The sequence below is a fragment of the Malaya genurostris genome, chromosome 3 (assembly GCF_030247185.1).
Source record: "Malaya genurostris strain Urasoe2022 chromosome 3, Malgen_1.1, whole genome shotgun sequence".
Taxonomy (NCBI): domain Eukaryota; kingdom Metazoa; phylum Arthropoda; class Insecta; order Diptera; family Culicidae; genus Malaya; species Malaya genurostris.
Window position 1 is genome coordinate 198,375,152 of NC_080572.1, and position 13,552 is coordinate 198,388,703.

General features: G+C 37.9%; 1 protein-coding gene across 2 annotated transcripts in view; it reads right to left on the minus strand.

Annotated features, from left to right (window-relative positions):
• The window catches only part of LOC131433679 (UDP-N-acetylglucosamine--peptide N-acetylglucosaminyltransferase 110 kDa subunit), a 60,393-nt gene that overhangs the window by 831 nt on the left and 46,010 nt on the right, over nt 1-13,552 (minus strand). For both annotated transcript variants that reach the window (XM_058600202.1, XM_058600203.1), the window contains exon 7: nt 60-2,162. In XM_058600202.1, the coding sequence (XP_058456185.1) occupies nt 60-2,162 (2,103 nt within the window). The remainder of the gene's footprint in view (nt 1-59; nt 2,163-13,552) is intronic.

Here is a 13,552-nt window from a genome sequence, read left to right on the forward strand (position 1 = left end):
AATAGAATAGAATATAGTTCACCAGGGAATCACATGTATTCTATAAACTTAGTACATACCTTGATGCTAGCGTCTCTGCGGGCAGTGTAACCACCGGTGTTCCCGTCCACAGTACATCCATCGAAGTGGTGTGTCCATTACAGAGTGGTGTATCCAGACAAACGTCCGCCAATTGACCACGACGAACGTGTTCCTCTTTGGCGGCAACATTGGAGAAGATAATTCTTCCAGGCGATATGCCAAGTTGTTGGGCAGCCGCCTGAATGTTGGTTTCACCGACTGCAGGGAATCGCAGCAGCCAAAGCACTGCGTTTGGCACATTCTTCAGTATGTTTACCCATGAAGCCAAAGTATGCGGATCGATTTTGTACAGTTGATTGAAGTTGCAGTAAACGACCGCATCGTCTGGAAGACCGTACTGCTGTCTTGTTGTAACGACGATATTCTGCGGAACTTCTTCTCCAGTAGCTGCCTTATTGTTGGTTTGTGTAGTAGCCAAGCCATTCTGTACCACCACCCCATTCAGCGAGGTTTGAATCTGACCAGAAGCAATCATTGTTTCAACCGGAGTTGTCGTTGGAAGTTCAACAATTTTATGTTGAATTTCGACCGGTTTGTTTGTGATTACAACTTCACGGACTGTTTTAACATCGGTGTTTTCTACGAGCGGAGAAAGGTCCGTAGCATTGATGACTGCGACATTGTCGACCAGCTGACTATTCTGTTGTTTGGCGCTAACAATCAAACGTTCTTTCAAATGTGGAAACATTTGACGATGATCACCAATGAAATAGGTATGGGGCATGTAAGCGAGTTTTTCGCTGTATTGATCGGCAAGTTCCATAGGGGACGTAACCGTATCCGTCACGATGTAATCCATGAAGCTAGCCCCGCTAGTTCCAGGGTAGCCCAGCCACATAACTTGAATAGGTGCTGGTTTCAGAGCGAAAATTTCATTCCTTGCACCCTTAGTGTAACCGTTCATATTGACCAGAATATGAATACCGTCCGATTGAATCCGATCAGCGGCTTTACCGTTGCAAGGAATTTGCGACAATTCGATAAAATGTTCACTTTCCCGGGATATTTTGCTCCGGAACGTTGTTCCATCGTCAGGGCTAAGTGCATAGCAAAACACTTCCACTCGGGAACGATCATGCATTCCGGGAATTGATTGCATCAAATGCGATGTCGGATGATTTCCGAAATCACTGCTCACGTACCCGATCCTTAGGCGGCCATTCAGCTCGCGCGGAAATTTATATGGCGGTTTGTGTAGGATATTTATCTTCTCCAAGCATAGATTGGCATGTCGAGCGGCAATCGCCTTGCGGAAATCATGCGATAGCGGATACAGCATCGAATGATGCGGATGAACCGACGGTAATCGATTCTTCTCCAACTGGTCTGCCACAATAGCAACTAGTTTTTTCATACGAGTTTCATAGTCTGTCCAATCGCAAACAATTTGTAGACAATGTGCCAGATTGCAGTATGCGTCTGGGAAATCAGGTTTCAACTTTAATGCCGTCCGGTACGATTGAATTGCATTCGGAATATTGCCAGAATCTTTGTGTATGCTGGCCAAATTACTATGTGCATCGGCAAACGCTGGATTAATCTGAATAGCTCGTGTGTAGCACTGCAGTGCACCATCCACATCTTGCATCTCCTTCAAAGTGTTTCCCATATTGGAATATGCATCGGCAAACGTCGGCTGAATACGAATGGCTTCCTTATAGTGCAATAGAGCCTCATTTAGCTTTCCCTGCTGCTGCAGCACCGATGCCAGGTTCGAGTGAGCCGCTGCAAACTCGGGAAAAACTTCCAACGCCTTCAAGTACAACCGGGTGGCCTCCTCGATGTAACCCTGTTCTCGCTTGATATTTGCCAAATTGTTGAGCGAATCGGCATGATTGGGACACAGCCGGAGAGCCGTGTTGTAACAATCCTCTGCTTCTTGAACCTGCCCTTTCTCTTTAAGAGCGTTTGCCAGATTACAGTAAGCATCGGGGAAGTTCTGCTGTAGCTCGATGGCTCGTCGATAGGTATCGATGGCCATGTCGATGAGACCCTGCTCGTAATACACGCATGCCAAGTTGCCATGAACGACTGCATTGTAGGGCGATAGGTTGAGCGCACGCAAATATGCTGCGACAGCTCTGAAAATATAAAACAGAGAGAAAAAGTTGTTTAATATTTAATTAGCTATCGCTTGATATTTGTATGGTATTTTGTTTCAATTTGTTCACGTCTTTCAAATCTTTTCATTGAATGCTGTCAATTCGTTCGCTTCTCCATTGTTAGTTGCTTTGGTTTGTTCCAGACAAGTTTTCGGTTAAAATGATTCGTTTTAGGCTACATGCGAAGATGTTTCATCGGTATACAAATAATAGTGAATTTTATTTATCACACACAAAAACCGAATTGAAACGTGATAATTTATTATTTTTTAAATAATAACACATCTATCCCATCACAGAATTCGATCTATTCTTTATGCACGTTTCAATAATAGTGGCATGTAATGTTCGGCAGGTGTTATTTTTTTAAGTTAATTCTGTTCACTGCGCATTTTCAGTTGTTCTATGTCAGCCTATTCGAAATCAGTTTTCATTCACCTCGTTCCCGGTTAAGTCGCCTCGCGAATTTCAAAACCTCTCAACGAATTTAATATATCGATATTTCTAAACCATTTTATCAATTGTGTTTATGATAATATAGCAGAACATTGTTTCTCACTCGATAAAATCGACTTAAATAATCATCGCAAAAGTGGGAGAAAAAGTGTGTTTTCATATAAATGTAAGTTGTGACTACTAATTTTTGTAATAGTTTTTTGACCAAACTTCCAAACTTTGTTGAAATTGGTTCCACATATTTCCACATCTTCGAGATATTGATACTTGAATATGTGGTATTTTGTAATTAATTTGCTCAAAAACTTTTTTGTTTGTGAATTTAAAAATATGCAGTCTTTGACAAAAATATGTATTTTGATAATTAAAATATAATTGTAGAACATCCAAAAATTCTAAAAATTCATTGAAAACAGTTATGATGGGGGTCCTTATTAAACAGTGCGTCATATCTCGACACCAATGCATTTTACATTGTTCATGTATTTGGCATGTTTTCTTGTTTGAACAAGATCTACAATTTTTCTAAAGACATAAATGCTCTATCTCATTTTGTATGCAAAATAATTTTATTAACTCAGTTGTAGGTGGATTAATGTCAACTTTGAGGAATAATTCCAACGAGGAATAATTCTAACGAATTTTTTTGATAATAGAGTGACGATAAAAATGTTGGTTGTTTTCTTTAAACAACCAACATTTTTTTAGAACAACCATAAAACAAACATGTTTTGTTTGAATCTACGATATCTCGGTTTGAAACTAATTTTTTTAATTTGATGGGCTGCTAAACGTTTTTTTTTTTGTTTTAAGTCACTGGGATTTTAATGCGTGTACAACAAATATTCCAATTCTTGAACAATTTTAGGAAGCGAAAGCGGATTTAAAAAAATTATCAGTATTTTTTATTAATTAATTTTCACACAATTTGCAATTTCTAAGCATTCCGAAAATACATCATGTTTTATATCAAAATCTTTATAAAAATGGTAATTTATCTATTCAATTTGGTTTCTAGGTAATGTCAGACACGTTTTCACTTTACCTATTATTGAGAAAAAGTTATTTATTCATTCAATAAATTTCCCACTTTGCTGGAAATGTGTGTAATAAAACACGTAAATGGATACTTTATTTTAACCGTGTAATCAAAAATCAAATGCAACTCGATGAGCACCCACATCATCGATAACATTAGAAGGTTCATTTGATAATGCACAAAAAAATTCTATTATTTCTTATTATTTTGAAGTGTATTATTTGTTGTCGTATTTTTTCTGTGTTATTCGATGTCGTATTTTATGGGAGCATCGTTTCAAATTCTTGCAAACGAAGAGTTAAAAACTAACATAATTTACGCGAATTTACATTATCAACATTCGGAGGCGCACAGAAAACGTGACAGTTTTTTCTTCTTATTCACGTTGATCTGTTCTTCATTTTTGAATAATGCTCTAATCCCATTCTCGTCAAGTGAAGGTTTTAATAACGAGTTTAAATTAAAATTCATTATGGGGTTAACCAATGTTTGTCCATAGGGTACATAAACATTTTCATATACTTTTTGATTCGTCTTCGTAGCAAAAACTGTATGTTGTTGAACTGCTGAGTGGCATGACAGTTTAATATGAACTATTATGCACTGACGATCCAACTTTTTTCCAGTGCATAACATTCTCATGGACACCCTTTATGAACAATTTAGTTTGCGAATTACAACGAATTGCCAAAAAGTGCATGCAAAAATACACCCGACAGGTAAAGTTTCATACAATTCGGAGTATACGAAGTCTGATGTCTTGTCCCAAAATTTTTGGAATTGTTCATTAATTTACTTTTCATTTGTACATTTTATAAAAGTGTAGATTTAAGCCTAAAACGGGGATAATTAGCATCCCTTTATTGTACTATTGGTGTTGAGCCCAGTGATAACTGTCAATTAGTTTATATGTTCCCAGTTCTTAAGAAAGAGCATTGGTAACACAATATTACAACTGGTCAACCCACAAGCAGCATTCTGAGAATTCACAAGAAATTTATTATCTTTCATATTCTCAAAAATAACGAGCCTCTTCTTTTAATGAGCACGTTCATTCAGATCAGGACGATGATGTTATTTTGACATTTAACCCAAAGCTAATTCAAATATAAACACCTACCAACAAATTATCTAATTTAAGCGAAATTTCACGTTACGTAAAAATACTCCCACTACCAACTACCCACTCGGGAGAACACATCATTACTCTTTTCGCCTAGAGCTTGTGTAGCCAATTATAAGGGTCAAGCTCACCTTGTTTTCTGGAATCAAGATTAACTTTGACAAAGGTTGTTCGGTCCCTCGTCGAGGTTATTTAAATGAATTGTAGGTAATGTGATTCGGGGAAAAATAGCTGAATTGAACTTTTGACATCGAGCACTTCAACAATTATTCAACGTTTTGAAAAAAAACCTTTGAAAGATGGAAAAAGTTGCATTGTAAATATACTGGAAAACGACACGATTCACGCGTGATTTGTCAAAAACAGTGTTGCCAAAAAATATCAGCAAAAACCCTTTATCAATATAAACAATGCTTATTAAGGGAGCTTCTCCATTAAACGGGGTTTTTTGTTCTTTCATTTCGTTTGAGTGTGGAATCCAAAGATTGGGTTTGTTTTATCGAGCTGGAAGGTTAATAACCTTTTGATGGAGTACCAAACAGTCTCAAGTTCAATTGAAGCTCATTAACTTGAGCATGCAAATGAAGGCTGACTAAAAGTAAATTTGTACCAATCTCACACGCCGCTAGCACGTCTCTAATTTTTGGAATCGAAAATCTTTGACAGTGATTTGCTTACACTTCTATAGAAAACAACTGGTGCAAGTTTGATTAAAATAGTGGATCGTGTTCAGAAATAACATCAAATGGAACTCGAAAGAAGTTATCAAGATGTAAAAAAACAACAGTATGTTGAGGACTCAAAACCGACAAGGAAATTCTGAGTGGGGGAAAAATCAGCGGATCTACCAATAAACATGATTTGGTAAGAGATTTGCGATTGTGTGCTGCAAGCGGAATCACGATGACATTCTACATGAAAAAATCCCGGTTTTTTAGAACAACAAAACGTTTATTTGCCTATCAAACCAAGAAAATAGTTGTTTCAAACCGTCAATGACCCCTGGTTGCTACTCTGTTACTGATCGGGATTAGCTGAAATTGTACAGGGAGTTTCTAGATGATCCGACCTGGGACTGGTAAATCATCCTTCAATGTACATCTTCTGGTAGCCCCAGAATTCATTGATCAGTACCGGCGCCGGCCAAGCCCGAAACGTAGATCGTCTAAGGAATGGGAAGGGATGTTAGTCCAACACTTGTTGTTACTAGAGGCCGTATATACTAATACACGCTCCACAAGTGTCACGGGAGAAAGATATTTGTTAGTAAAAATTTCAGTATTGGTATTATTCGCGAGCGAGCTAGTATGTTTCGGTTCAAGATGCTCGGATGCATCACTAAACTCACTGACTTCCCGAGTGAACGTTTCAACAATATCCTATATTGGAGTCCCGGGAAGTCTTGATTCACAGCTCTTATTCGAGGAAACTGAAGAAAAATTTGCAATACTTTCGCGTAAAGAATAAAAACTTACCTATTTTTTATAAATGTAATTACGTGATACAAAATAAACGAGTGTATAGGATTAAGACAAAATAGTTGATTCATTGCATTGACATATTCTAAACAGTTGTTATAAAATCATTTTAAATCACCAAATAAAGGTCAACAAATTTCACGCGCGTCTTGATTCTTTATTATTTCCACTTTAACACATGGATCAATAAGTCCCGAGACTAAAGCAGAGATGGCGCTCGTAGTAAACCAGTAACTACGTCTTTCTAGAGTACTAACCTTTGCTTGGAACGGGTCAAAATTTTAAGTCGATCCGACCAGAAACAGCTGAGTTATCGAGGTTGGAGTAAAGTTGTTTTGTAGTTTGTTTAAAAAATGGAAAAACCGAGTTTCGTGTTTTGATAAAACATTGTTTTTTAATGGGTAAAAACACCGTGCAAGCGAAACAATGGATTGAAAAATGTTATCCGGACTCTTGTCCATCAAAAGCAACGATTTGTCGGTGGTTCGCCAAGTTTAAACGTGGTCGTACCGACACAAATGACGCGGAACGCTCGGGTAGACCTGTGGAAGCCGTTACACCGGAAAATGTGAGTGAAGTGACAAAAATTATAATGAAAGATCGTAAAGTGAAGCTCCGTGAGATTGCTGAGATGACACAGATATCATATAGAAGTGTATTTACTATCCTTCATGAAAAATGGAAGTCGATGAAAACAATGGCGAAATTGAACGAATTGGGCTTTGATCTGCTTCCCCACCCCCCATACTCGTCAGATTTAGCCCCCAGTGACTACTGGCTCTTTGCTGATCTTAAAAAAAATGCTGCAGGAAAAAAGATTTGGCTCAAATGAGGAGGTGATCGCTGAAACTGAAGCGTATTTTGAAGCGAAAGATAAATTTTTTTATAAACATGGTATTGAAAAATTGGAAAAACGTTGGAACCATTGTTTCACTCTAAAAGGTTATTATGTTGATGAATAAAAAAAAATTTGCAAAAAAAAAAAAATGTTGTTTCCATTGTTAGTCTCGGGACTAATTGATCCATGTGTTATTATTTCAAATATTTATTAAAATTATTAATTGGTTATATCGGTTGATCTGGGCAGCCGGCTACCGAGAAAAGTTTTAATTTATTGTTTGAAATATTAATATCAACTGCTTTTTACTATGTCTTCAATATACCGATATATGTTATCTCTGTTATTAACTTTGTAATATCAACGGATTTGCGCAATAGTTGATTTTTATCATTCAATTTATAATCCTGAAAGACAATCAATAACATTCCAAATTTCCTGCTCCACGTTTGATTTTAGGAGATTTCAATTCGCACGGAATGATGTGGGGTTCCGTTTACAATGATAGCAGATCATCTCTAATATATAATATTTGCGACAATTTTAGCATGACGGTACTAAATATGGGTAGCATGACACGGATCCCAAGACCTCCGGCACGTCCAAGTGCATTAGATTTATCTCTTTGTTCGACTTCAATTCGACTAGATTGCACCTGGAAAGTATTTCCTGATTTACATGGTAGCGATCATTTACCAATCATCATCTCAATTAGCAGTAACAAAGGCATTGCTAATTCAGTTAATATTCCATATGATTTGACAAAAAATATTGACTGGATTAAATACCAAAGTAATATTTCAAGTGTCTTAACTTCAATGGAAGAGCTCCCCCCACTTGAAGAATATGACTTCCTCGTTTGTTCGATTCTGGAGGCCGCAGAACAAGCCCAAACCAAACGATTTCTTGGTCCATCGTCTAACAGAAGGCCTCCAAACCCTTGGTGGGACAAAGAGTGTTCAGATGCTAAGCACGCGAAACAAAATGCTTTCAAGACGTTTTTAAAACGAGGAGGAGGAACTCCTCAGAATTTTGAAAATTTCTTGACTTTAGAAACCAAGTACAAGAGCATACTTCGGGCCAAGAAATGTAGCTATTGGAGTCATTTTGTCGAAGGTTTGTCAAGAGAAACCTCAATGAGCACTCTTTGGAATACGGCCAGACGAATGAGGAATCGTAACGTGGGCAATGAGAGTGATGAATACTCGAACCGATGGATATTTGACTTTGCTAGGAAAGTTTGCCCAGATTCTGTTCCTACGCAAAGCATTATACGGGAATCTCCTCCAAATAATGGTTTTATTAATAACCCATTTTCAATGATAGAATTTTCTATAGCACTCTTGTCTTGTAACAATAACGCCCCTGGGTTGGACAGAATTAAATTCAACTTGGTGAAGAATCTGCCCGACCTCGCAAAAAGACGTTTGTTGGAATTGTTCAACAAGTTTCTTGAGCAAAATATTGTTCCGCCTGACTGGAGACAAGTGAAAGTTATCGCCATTCAAAAGCCGGGGAAACCAGCTTCCAATCACAACTCATATAGACCCATTGCGATGTTGTCCTGCATCAGAAAATTGTTCGAAAAAATTATTCTACGACGTCTCGACACTTGGGTCGAGACGAACGGTTTGTTGTCAGATACTCAGTTTGGCTTCCGTAGAAATAAAGGGACGAATGATTACCTTGCATTACTTTCGTCTGACATCCAAATTGCCTTCGCTCAAAAGCAACAAATGGCATCTGTATTTTTAGACATTAAAGGAGCATTTGATTCAGTTTCCATTGATGTTCTTTCAGACAAGCTCCACCAACATGGACTTCCAGCGGTTATAAATAATTATTTGCACAACCTTTTGTCAGAGAAGTGCATGTATTTTTCACATGGCGATTTGGCAACATTCAGAATTAGCTACATGGGTCTCCCGCAAGGCTCATGCCTCAGTCCGCTCCTCTATAATTTTTACGTGAATGACATTGACAGCTGTCTAGTAACCCCATGTACACTAAGGCAATTGGCAGATGATGGCGTGGTTTCAGTTACTGGGCCCAAAGCTATTGATCTGCATAAACCATTGCAAGATACCTTAGATAACTTGTCCGTTTGGGCTGTTCATCTTGGTATCGAATTCACTGCGGAGAAAACAGAGTTAGTCGTCTTCTCAAGAAAGCATGATCCCGCGCAGCTTCAGCTCCATATGATGGGAAGAATGATCCAACAGGTTTTAACTTTTAAATACCTCGGGGTGTGGTTCGATTCCAAATGCACGTGGGGAGGACACATTAGGTATCTGATAACGAAATGCCAACAAAGAGTAAATTTTCTTCGAACAATAACAGGATCTTGGTGGGGTTCTCATCCGCAAGATCTAATAAAATTGTATCAAACAACGATACTTTCAGTGATGGAATATGGATGCGTTTGTTTTCGTTCCGCTGCAAACTCTCATTTTATCAAACTTGAGCGAATTCAGTACCGTTGTTTGCGAATTGCCTTAGGCTGCATGCACTCGACACATACAATGAGTCTTGAAGTTCTGGCGGGAGTTCTTCCATTAAAAGATCGATTTTGGGAGCTTTCATCACGCCTGCTAATAAGATGTGAGGTGCTGAATCCCATGGTAATTAATAATTTCGAACGACTAGTCGAGCTTCGATCTCAAACAAAATTTATGACAGTATATTTTAACCATATGTCACAGGAAATCAACCCTTCAAGATATATTCCTATCCGTGTCAGCATCCTAAGTGCCCCTGACTCAACTTTATTTTTCGATACATCCATGCAGCGTGAAGTGCGTGGAATCCCGGATCATCTACGCTCGACGGAAATCCCAAAAATATTTTTAAGTAAGTTCAGGCATATTGACTCTGAGAAAATGTTTTACACGGACGGATCGCGAATTGAAGAAGCGACAGGGTTTGGTATGTTCAACAATAATGTTTCGGCCTCATTTAGGCTTCAAGAACCTGCATCTGTTTATATAGCAGAGCTAGCAGCAGTTCATTATAGTTTGAGTGTAATCGTCACATTATCTCCAAACCATTATTTCCTCTTCACAGATAGTCTGAGTGCAATTGAAGCCATTCGCTCAATCGCTGCTGGCAAAAATGAACCGTTTTTCTTGGGTAAAATAAAACAGTGTCTGAACGACATATTGAATAATAATTATCTAATCACTATAGTCTGGGTCCCGGCTCATTGCTCCATTCCAGGCAATGAAAGAGCCGATAATTTAGCCAAACGTGGTGCTATTGAGGGTGAAATTTATGAGCGACCGATTGCTTTCAACGAATTCTATAGTTCGTCTCGCCAAAGAACACTTGCCAGCTGGCAAGCATCTTGGGATAGAGATGATCTGGGTCGGTGGATGCACTCAATTATTCCGAAAATATCGACAAAGGCATGGTTCAGGGGACTGGATGTGAGTAGGGATTTCATTCGTGTGATGTCCAGACTCATGTCCAATCACTACACGTTAGATGCACATCTCCTTCGAATTGGGCTCTCCGAGACTAATCATTGCGCTTGCGGAGAAGGTTATCGGGATATTGATCATGTCGTTTGGACATGCGTGGAGTATCGTGATGTCAGATCTCAACTAATAAATTCTTTGCGTACCCAAGGTAAACTATCCAATATCCCAGTTCGAGACATTCTTGCTTGTCGTGACCTTTCATACATGAAACTTATTTATCATTTCATAAAGAAAATTGGAGTTTCAATTTAATAAAGGCCCCTTTTAAGACTTAGTTATGATCCCAGCTGCGTCCATGAGTTCAACCAATAGCTAAATTAGAATAAAAATTATGTAATGATACAAACAAACTCGAAACAGTTTATGAAATTATCAACAAAATGTCTGAAAATAACAGCTTATTTTATAATTTATAGAAGTTAATCGTTTGGTTCAAATAATATTTCCGAGTAGATTTCATAATTAATGACGAGTTACCTAAGATGATATTTAAGCTATAAGAGAATATGTTTTAATAAATTCAAAACGTTGTGACTATGTTAGAATTAAATTAGAATAAGAATGTTATGTAAAAGTGATGCTACGGCGAAGAAAAACTTATGTAAACTGCCTTAAGAAATAAACGTATTTATGGAAAAAAAAAACATTCCAAATAAAACTTTTCTTCGAAGTTAGACGGAAATTGATAAGTTGAATGAAGTGGTAATAGTAAGTAAAGTAATAGTAGGTAATAGTAAAATAGAGTAATCAGAAGTGAAACATTAAAAATATCTGATAACTGAAAGGAAAAATAAACTGCAATTGTCACCTTTTACGACATGGAAGGGTTCCTGCTTCCATGTCGTAGTGGATCTATTCTTGGTTCATTTTTTTCTGACAGCACGGACTAATTTCAAAGCAGTGACTTCGGCGAAGCAGCTTCATTCAAGACATCCAGTAAATGCGATATTAAAGATTTCGTTCGAAACTGAAAAAATGTAACCATCTAATGCTGTAGAAGTTGAAGTAGAAATAAAAGTACTAAAAGTAACGTTCAATAGACTTTTCAGTTTCAGTCAGCCATTGATATATTGATTAGGAACCGAGTAAATCCCAAAACAGTAACGACTCTGAAACCAACACGATGAACAAAGATACGATTACCCTAAAACAGTCCCTGCTTCTGTAGCGTTGTCAATTCTTCACTAAATAGCCTTTGATGCTTTTCAATTTTTCATTAGTATATATGGGTACTTTTTTTTTCTTTAGAAAGAAACAGGCAATCAAAATCTCGTCAGATGTTTGGACGGTTGCTGAACTAGGAAACTGTGCGGAGATGATTGAACATCGAGAAAAGCTAAAAATAGAGTTTATCGATACAGCGAAATTATATAAAGCTACATCCGGTGTACAACGTCATGTTAGGGACCAAAGCGATGACACATTTCAAACCTTCAAGGGAAAAAGATTGTGTGTGTGTGCGCGCCGCAAACCGCTACCTGGTGAGAGATGAAAGGTGTACATCGAGGGTTGTAACAGGGAACAGCTTGTCCCTTTTTCAATATGATGCGTCGCTTTCCATAAACGTAATATTATTTCCTTATTCGATTAGCTGGGGAAATTTTCAATCATTTGAGACTATATTTTTAAATCTAATAAAGCTGGGAAAATGATACGATACACTATTGCATACCCTGATTGCTCGGTGTTTTACGAGTCCGTGGAGAAGAAATAAATTTGGTTCCAAAAAAAAGTTGCTTTTGGCACCGGTACAGACATACAGAATATACCTATGATAAAAAAAATTAAATTCGATTCTCAAACAAGCAAACCTTTTTATGTAGAATTTAATCCAATCACCACATCCATGTTGGTCAGCCTCGAGTTCAGAAAGTGAATTGTACGGGTGGTACGGTGTTATTCGGACGATAGTGTAGATAACGATGCACTGATAATCCATCCTAAACCGAGTAGGCCCTTGAACATGTGGGTGTGTTTATTGACTTTGGACAGTTGAACTTTGAATGACGGTATCTCACTTGAATAAGGATATATTGGTTGATTCTATCAGTTATTACATAATGAAAACTCGGTTCAATCAATATGATGAGCTACTAGAAAACGATAGATGAAGAGCACATGTGGTTGATGCTGAAATTAGGTCTATACACATATTGCCGTAGTATAACTACACCGCTCCATTACTAAGTATATAGTTCTGACAAGCATCAACCGCAAATAAGTTATGCTTTGGTTGGTGTTACCACAGATCAAACGAGTGCCAGAATTATCCGCCGCTAAATTAATTTTTGCGTCACGGCTGTAGTCTTGGTTTCGTATGCCAAACTCTCCGGTGGATTTCATAGACTATGACAATCATACAAACTAATTTAACAGTTCGTTTGCAATTGTTATTGCAGTTCAGGAGCGCTTATTTCAACAACACAGTAGCAAAACAACGGCAGGTGCACAGGTGACATCGATATAAGAGACGACTAGCATAGACTTTTGTTTTTTTTCTGTCGACCTTTCTACGATTCGTGGGGATGCAGAACTCGTAAATTGCGAGCTTCGATCATAAACAAAATGTCGAAAGTTCATGAGTCAACCGGTAAGGGTCTATAATGAAGGAAAAAGTCTGTCTGGTTGCTGATGCACCACCAAATAAATAAACAGCGGCAACGGATTTTCACCTTTTTACACCGGCTCATTAAGTTCTACTGATTACAAAAACAAACAACCGAAACCCTCACTTGTTTAATGAGACAATGAATTCATGCCGTATAATATACATATCTGTCCTAGAAAATTAAACTCTTCATGAAAAGGGTAAGAATCCGTTCCGCACCTAATCCATGCCTTGACTGACAGCACAAAAACAAATGTGGATGCAATGTACAGCCACAGAGACTTAACAACGGCAGAATTAATAATTTTAATTGCTCTCTGTCTGTTTTATCGTTTGGCGTGGTGATAT